We start from the raw sequence: 8,774 nt of genomic DNA, 5'->3' as shown, positions 1-8,774 counted from the left end.
TGATGAATCACGAATTAAATACATATATTACTGATAAAAGGTATATGATATGCATGTTTTTGGAAAGCTGGCGAAAAATCAATAAATTTTCATTTAGATATCGTATGATTTCGATGAACGAATTAAAAGATACGATCAACTGAATTATGATTGACGATAATTGAAATTGCTTTTGAATCTGCAATTAATATTTAAACAACTTCATTAATTGATAAATTGAATTTTTAAATATTGCCAGCGGAGTAAATGAATTCTTATATAAGGCACGTCTTGTTTTGTTGAACAATTGTCAAAATTGATTGTTTTATCATATTTTAAAGCCTTATAAAAACTATAGTTTAATTTTACAAGAATTAGGAAACTATGTGAAATGTTAAAATGTTTCGATTGCCATGATCATTCAACTATTGTATTGAGTCAGATTGACTTTTTGAAAAGACTTTTGATAAACCTTTGTATGTCGATCTCGAGCATTAGGATTGTGATACACTATGACCAGACCTAGCTTGTTAGACATTTATTGACCAACATATGTTCTCTAGGTTGAGATCTACGGTTATTTGATATTTCGAGTTTCGGTCACATTTCGATGAACAACTTTATGTGCTGCTAAGGTGAGTTTCATTTGCTCCCTTTTTAAATGCTTTTGCAATATATATTTTTGGGCTGAGAATACATGCACTTTATTTTAAACACAATGGACACAAGTACTTACTAAATTCTATACTGAGTTTGAACCGAAAATCCCTTAGCTTTGGTAACTAGTAACTGCCGATTATAAGAACTGGTGGGCGCGAGTAGTAGTATATGGATCCATAGGGCTTGATATCCCCGTCCGAGCTAGAGCGCTAGCCTTTTAACGGACGTATGCTATTTGAGAAGCGTACACGTTGGTTTGCTTGTATTATTAAGATGATTATACAAAGGATACAAATTATATATACGTTAAGTTTAGTTACCAGGGTGTTCAATTTCGTAGAATATTTTGATAAACGTTTCCGGATGAAACAACTGAAATCTTGTGATCCACCTTTATATACAGATTATGCGAAACATTAAAACTATGAACTCACCAACCTTTGTGTTGACACTTGTTAGCATGTTTATTCTCAGGTTCCCTAGAAGTCTTCCGCTATTTGCTTATATGTTATATAAGCTATGTGCATGAAGTCATACATGATTTATTCGAGAAAACGTTGCATTCACAAAATCATCACCATGTATCTATTTTTGACTGCATTGTCAACGGAAGTATTAGTGTAAATTATTATTTACGATGATTGTCTATATGTAGAAATCATCAGATGTTGAAAACTTTGGATTTAAATATTCATTTATGGTGTGTCTTTTCAAAAGAATGCAATTTTGTAAAACGTATCATATAGAGGTTAAATACCTCGCAATGAAATCGATGAATGACGTATTCGTCCATATGGATTTGGAGCGATCGTCACATATATTGCTTGAGGATAAGCAACGCTCAAGTGTGGGAATATTTGATAATGCTAAAAACGAACATATATTTCATAGAATTATCCCTCAAGAAATACAAGCTTTTAGTTGCAATTGTTCTATTTACAAGTGATATTCGTTTAAATATTAAAAGGTGAAGACAAAAGACAGATTCGACGAATTGAAGACGCAAATGACCAAAATGCTAAAAAGTACAAAGTACAATCCAAGAGGTTCAAATTATTGATGAGAAACATCTAAAAGTTACAAGAGTACGAGCCGCGGAACGCAAAGTACAAGATATTAAATAGTACGCAAGGACGTTCGAAAATCTGGAAACGGAACATGAACCAACTATCAACGCGCGACGCAGCGAAGCTAAAATTAGAAGTCACCAATACATAAGAATATAATATAATATATAATTAATTATATAAAATTATATATATTATATTATATATTAAATAAATACGCGCAGCCCACGTTTTGGAATCATTTGGAGCAGGAAAAGACGGCCATGCAATCGCATGGCCTGGAAGAGTTAATTCCATGCGATCGCATGGATCACTGTACATGGCCACATCTATAAATAGCAGCATATTTCGGACGAATGGAGTACACCTTTTTCTAATCTCTTACTCTCTCAATATATATATTTATATTTATAATTTTAATTTTAATTTAAGATTAATAATAATAAGGTTATAGTAGCAAATGTTGTAAGTTTGTAAATCGAAATTCTGTCCGTGTAACACTACGCGATTAATACTCATTGTAAGTTATGTTCAACCTTTTTAAATTAATGTCTCGTAGCTAAGTTATTATTATGCTTATTTAAGCCAAAGTAATCGTGATGTTGGGTTAAATATTAAAGACGGGGTTATTGGGCTTTGTACCATAATTGAGGTTTGGACAAAAGAACGACACTTGTGGAAATTAGACTATGGGTTATTAATGGGCTTTATATTAACTAAACGATACCTCGTTAATTTAATATAAAGGTTACAATTTGACGAATCTATATATAACCACATATGCTTAATCGGGTATGGTGGGCGGGATATCTATAAATACGAATAATTGTTCATTTTACCGGACACTGGAATGGATTAATAGTTAATGGACTCATTAAAACAGGGGTGGATTACATTCAAGGGTAATTGGTGTAATTGTTAACAAAGTATTAAAACCTTGGATTACATGCAGTCGATAACCTGGTGTATTCATTAAATAAAGAATTAAGACCTTGTTACAGTTTGAATCCCCAATTAGTTGGAATATTTGACTTCGGATATAAGGTTAATTTGACGAAGATCCTCGCACTTTATAATTATGACCGATGGACTATTATGGACAAAACTGTATGGACATATCGAATAATCCAGGACAAAGGACAATTAACCTATGGTAATAAATTAAAATCAACACGTCAAACATCATGATTACGGAAGTTTAAATAAGCATAATTCCTTTATTTTATATCTCATCGTACTTTAAATTATCGCACTTTTATTTACTGTCATTTTATTTATCGCACTTTTAATTATCGATCTTTTATTTATCGTCATTTACTTTACGCTTTAAATTAAGTTGTATTTATTTTTAATATTTTACATTAGGTTTTAATTGCGACTTAAGACATAAAATCGACAAACCGGTCATTAAACGATAAAACCCCCTTTTTATAATAATAATACTACTTATATATATATATACCCTTTTTATAATAATAATACTACTTATATATATATATATATAGCGTTAAACTTGGCTAGCTCCCTGCGGAACGAACCGAACTTACTAAAAACTACACTACTCTACGATTAGGTACACTGCCTATAAGTGTTGTAGCAAGGTTTAGGTATATCCATTCTATAAATAAATAAATAACTTGTGTAAAATTGTATCGTATTTAATAGTATTTCGCAATAAAAATATAACTATTTCGTATACACCTCGCATAACATCAGCCGCGCTGTGTGGACTAGCGCATACACAAGTTTCTCCATTGGTGAATAGTTTACTTCATTTACTGTCAGTGTCTTGCTTACGAAGTAGACCGGCATTTGCGTCTGAGAAAACCTCAGCGTTACGAAATAAATAATTTGTAAATAAAATAATGGATTACCTTTCCGCGGTCCGCGATAAGAACCGAGCTAACAGCCTCTTTTGATGCCGCAAGGTACAGCGTAAGCGTTTCTCCTGACACTGGCGCGGTGAGCGTTCGTAATTCGGCAAGTAACTTTTTCATCTCTTGAAAAGCTGATTCTGCTTCCTGAGTCCATACAAAGTCTTTTTTCTTTAAACAATTCTTCAAAGTATTGAAGAACGACAACTGTCATTCCGCGGCTTTTGACAAGACCCGCGTGATTGCTGCGAGCTTCCAAGTTAGACTCTGCACATCCTTCTTTGTCTTTGGAGATGGTAAAATGTTAATGGCTTCAATCTTTTTGGGATTCGCCTTGATTCCACGCGCCGTCACCACATGACCTAGAAACTTGCCTTCCTCTTCCCCAAAACTACACTTGAGCGGGTTAAGTTTCATGTTGATCCTGCGTAAAGACACAAATGTTTCCAGGATGTCTGCGAACATTTCTTCTTCGGTGTTACTTTTAATTACCAAATCGTCGACATATGTTTCAAGATTTCTCCCAATTTGGTGCTTGAAGGCTGCGTTATTACGCGCTGATAGGTAGCTCCTGCGTTCTTTAATCCGAAAGGCATCTTAGTATAACAATAAATACCCTGCGGCATATGAAAAGCATTTTTATTCTCATCTTCCACAGCCATGAGGATTTGGTGATAACCCTTATACGCATCCAGAAAGCATTTGTATCGAAAACCCGATAATGACTCTACCTTCCAGTCAATCTCTGGGAGAGGGTAATTGTCTTTAGGAAACGCTTTGTTAATGTCCTTAAAATCAACGCACATCCGCCAGTTACCATCAGCTTTTTTCACTAACACAGGGTTAGCAACCCATGTCTGGTACCGCACTTCACGCAAAATGTTTGCTCTGACAAGATTATCAACTTCTGTGCATAACCAATCACTGCGCTCAAGGGCCATGTGCCACTTCTTCTGCCTAACGGGCGTGAGTGATGGGTTAACATTCAACCTATGTTCTGAAATATCACGCGGGACCCCAGTCATGTCTGATTCTTTCCATGCAATAACATCTGCGTTAGCGGACAATATACCGTGCAATTTAGCTTTGGTTTCAGCTGACAAGCCTGCACCTATTTTGATACGCTTGTCCGGATGCAATCAATTAGCTATGACTGTACTGCCTTTAAGTTTCTCTCCTATGCTGGGAATGCTTACATGCACAACTGAACCACATAACTCGGTTGCTTGATGTGACGCAATTGTGGCAATTCCACCCATGGTAGAAAACTTGATCAAGCCATGCACTACTGAGGGTATAATGTTAAAATGCCGCATGAAATTTCTCCCCAGAAGCGCATTGTAGCGAGAAGTCGAACGGACCACATAAAAGTCAATTAACTCGCTTCTAACCAACTGCGGATTCTTGTCATCTGAAAGCTCTACTATAAGCTCTATGCGGCCAAGCGGCCACGAGATTTCCCCAGAAAATCCTGATAGCGTAATGTCGGGATGACGTAGCCGCGCTTTAAATTCTGCGGGAAGAAAACGATAGCAATGTTCGTACATAATGTCGACACCACTGCCGGTATCAACATGCATGCATTTGATCTGTATACAGTGATCAGGAATGCGACACTTGATGATGATAGGTTCGTTAGCTATGTCGATTGACATTACAGGAGGGAATGAAATTGGAATGATTTCCCAATCCCTGTAATCATTGCACTTTCTTCGTTGACCGACTCTTTCCGCGTCAACCATATTGATGGTTACATTGGTGATTTTAGCTTTATCTGCTTTTTGCCATGCGAACGTTTTGGCTTTTGAACTCTCTTCCTCGACCTTTCCCTTATCTTTCTTTGGCGGCTTGAGATGATCTAATTTTCCTGCGCGTAGCGCTTCCAGCACTCGCTCCATTAAATTTTTACACCGATTGGTCTCATGGCCGTGATCGTCATGGAACTCGCAGTCTTTTGTTTTATCCCGCTTGCCAAATTCTGTCAGCGGGGTTGGAACCGCGAAGGTTGCACACACTGGTTCGGTGGCCATAATCTATTTTGGTGTTTTGGATAGACTTTTGAGCAGCGCATAGTTCTGATTATTAATGCCGCGCTGATTATTGTTTCGAAAACCACTACTTGTTCGCCCTTTATCATTTCTTATATGACCACCACTAGGGTATCTTTCGCGAGAGCTGTTACCGCGGTTTTGATCACGCGAACGATCATCGTCGTCTTTCCTTTCGTTGTGTGAGCTAGCTGCGGGAATATCATTATCTTCACCACTCCGCATATAATCGTGGCATTCATTAAGCGCTTCAGCATAAGTTGTTGGCACCGTGTGGCGTAGACGCCTGACCAGCATTGGATGACGCTCCGTACTTATACCATGTATGAGCCCAGAAATTTGCTGCTCCGGTTTTAAGTCCGGTATGTGTAGTGACCCGAACTTTTCCATGTTTATATATATTAAATGAAATTGTTATTTACATGATTAAGTGTTTCCAACATGTTAAGCAATCAAACTTGTTAAGACTTGATTAATTTAAATAGGTTTCATATAGACAATTGACCACCCAAGTTGACCGGTGATTCACGAACGTTAAAACTTGTAAAAACTATATGATGACATATATATGATTATATATATAGTTAACATGATATTATGATAAGTAAGTATCTCATTAGGTATTTTAACAATGAGTTATATACATAAAATTGAGTTTATTGAATTAAGAAACTCGAAACGATATATATAACGATTATCGTTATAACAACGTCTTACTAAATACATATGAATCATATTAAGATATTGATACACTATGTTTAATCATGATAAATGATAAGTAAACATGTCATTAAGTGTATTAACAATGAACTACATATGTAAAAACAAGACTACTAACTTAATGATTTCGAAACGAGACATATATGTAACGATTATCGTTGTAACAACATTTAACTGTATATATATCATACTAAGATATATTAATATATCATAATATCATGATAATGTAATAATTTAACATCTCTTTAGATATAATAAACAATGGGTTAACAACATTTAACAAGATAGTTAACCTAAAGGTTTCAAAACAACATTTACATGTAACGACTAACGATGACTTAACGACTCAGTTAAAATGTATATACATGTAGTGTTTTGATATGTATTCATATACTTTTGAAAGACTTCAATACACTTATCAAAATACTTCTACTTAACAAAAATGCTTACAATTACATCCTCATTCAGTTTCATCAACAATTCTACTCGTATGCACCCGTATTCGTACTCGTACAATACACAGCTTTTAGATGTATGTACTATTAGTATATACACTCCAATGATCAGCTCTTAGTGGCCCATGTGAGTCACCTAACATATGTTGGAACCATCATTTGGCAACTAGCATGAAATATCTCATAAAATTACAAAAATATTAGTAATCATTCATGACTTATTTACATGTAAACAAAATTACACATCCTTTATATCTAATCCATATACCAACGACCAAAAACACCTACAAACACTTTCAATCTTCAATTTTCTTCTTCAAATTGATCTCTCTCAAGTTCTATCTTTAAGTTCTAAGTGTTCTTCATAAATTCTATAAATTCTAGTTTCATAAAATCAAGAATACTTCCAAGTTTGCTAGCTTACTTCCAATCTTGTAAAGTGATCATCCAACCTCAAGAAATCTTTCTTATTTACAGTAAGATATCTTTCTAATACAAGGTAATACTCATATTCAAACTTTGATTCAATTTCTATAACTATAATAATCTTATTTCGAGTGAAAATCTTACTTGAACTTATTTTCGTGTCATGATTCTGCTTCAAGAACTTTCAAGCCATCCAAGGATCCTTTGAAGCTAGATCTATTTTTCTAATTTCCAGTAGGTTTATCCACAAAACCTGAGGTAGTAATGATGTTCATAACATCATTCGATTCATATATATAAAACTACCTTATTCGAAGGTTTAAACTTGAAATCACTAGAACATAGTTTAGTTAATTTTAAACTTGTTCGCAAACAAAAGTTAATCCTTCTAACTTGACTTTTAAAATCAACTAGACACATGTTCTATATCTATATGATATGCTAACTTAATGATTTAAAACCTGAAAACACGAAAAACACCGTAAAACTGGATATACTCCGTCGTAGTAACACCGCGGGCTGTTTTGGGTTAGTTAATTAAAAACTATGATAAACTTTGATTTAAAAGTTGTTCTTATGGAAAAATGATTTTTCTTATGAACATGAAACTATATCCAAAAATCATGATTAAACTCAAAGTGGAAGTATGTTTTCCAAAATGGTCATCTAGACGTCGTTCTTTCGACTGAAATGACTACCTTTACAAAAACGACTAGTAACCTGTATTTTCGACTATAAACTTATACTTTTTCGGTATAGATTCATAAACTTAAGTTCAATATGAAACCATAGCAATTGGATTCACTCAAAACGGATTTAAAACGAAGAAGTTATGGGTAAAACAAGATTGTATATTTTTACTTATTGTAGCTACGTGAAAATTGGTAACAAATCTATACTAATCATATCCTAGCTAACTTATATTGTATAATACATATATTCTAATATATTATGTAATCTTAGGATACCATAGACACGTATGCAAATGTTTTGACATATCATATCGACCCATCTATATATATTATTTGGAACAACCATAGACACTCTATATGCAGTAATGTTGGAGTTAGCTATACAGGGTTGAGGTTGATTCCAAAAATATATATACTTTGAGTTGTGATCTAGCCTGAGATGTGTATACACTAGGTCGTGGATTGGGTCAAGATAATATATATCAATTTATTTCTGTACATCTAACTATGGACAACTAGTTGTAGATTACTAACGAGGACAACTGACCTAATAAACTTAAAACATTAAAACGTATTAGAAATGTTGTAAATATATTTTGAACATACTTTGATATATATGTACATATTTGTTATAGGTTCGTGAATTGACCAGTGGCCAAGTCTTACTTCCCGACGAAGTAAAAATCTGTGAAAGTGAGTTATAGTCCCACTTTTAAAATCTAATATTTTTGGGATGAGAATACATGCAGCTTTATAAATGTTTTACAAGATAGACACAAGTACATGAAACTATTTTTTATGGTTGAACGATCGAAGCCGAATATGCCCCTTTTACTTGGTGACCTAAGAATTA

General features: G+C 34.3%; 1 protein-coding gene across 1 annotated transcript; it reads right to left on the bottom strand.

The window, feature by feature from the left end:
* Positions 1–4,719: 4,719 nt before the first annotated feature.
* Positions 4,720–5,610, bottom strand: LOC139890290 (uncharacterized). Its single transcript, XM_071873182.1, has one exon. It carries the CDS (start codon positions 5,608–5,610, stop codon positions 4,720–4,722), a length of 891 nt encoding a protein of 296 aa, XP_071729283.1.
* Positions 5,611–8,774: the final 3,164 nt, after the last annotated feature.

The sequence above is a fragment of the Rutidosis leptorrhynchoides genome, chromosome 2, assembly GCF_046630445.1.
Source record: "Rutidosis leptorrhynchoides isolate AG116_Rl617_1_P2 chromosome 2, CSIRO_AGI_Rlap_v1, whole genome shotgun sequence".
NCBI lineage: Eukaryota > Viridiplantae > Streptophyta > Magnoliopsida > Asterales > Asteraceae > Rutidosis > Rutidosis leptorrhynchoides.
This window is presented reverse-complemented; position numbering and strand designations above follow the sequence as displayed.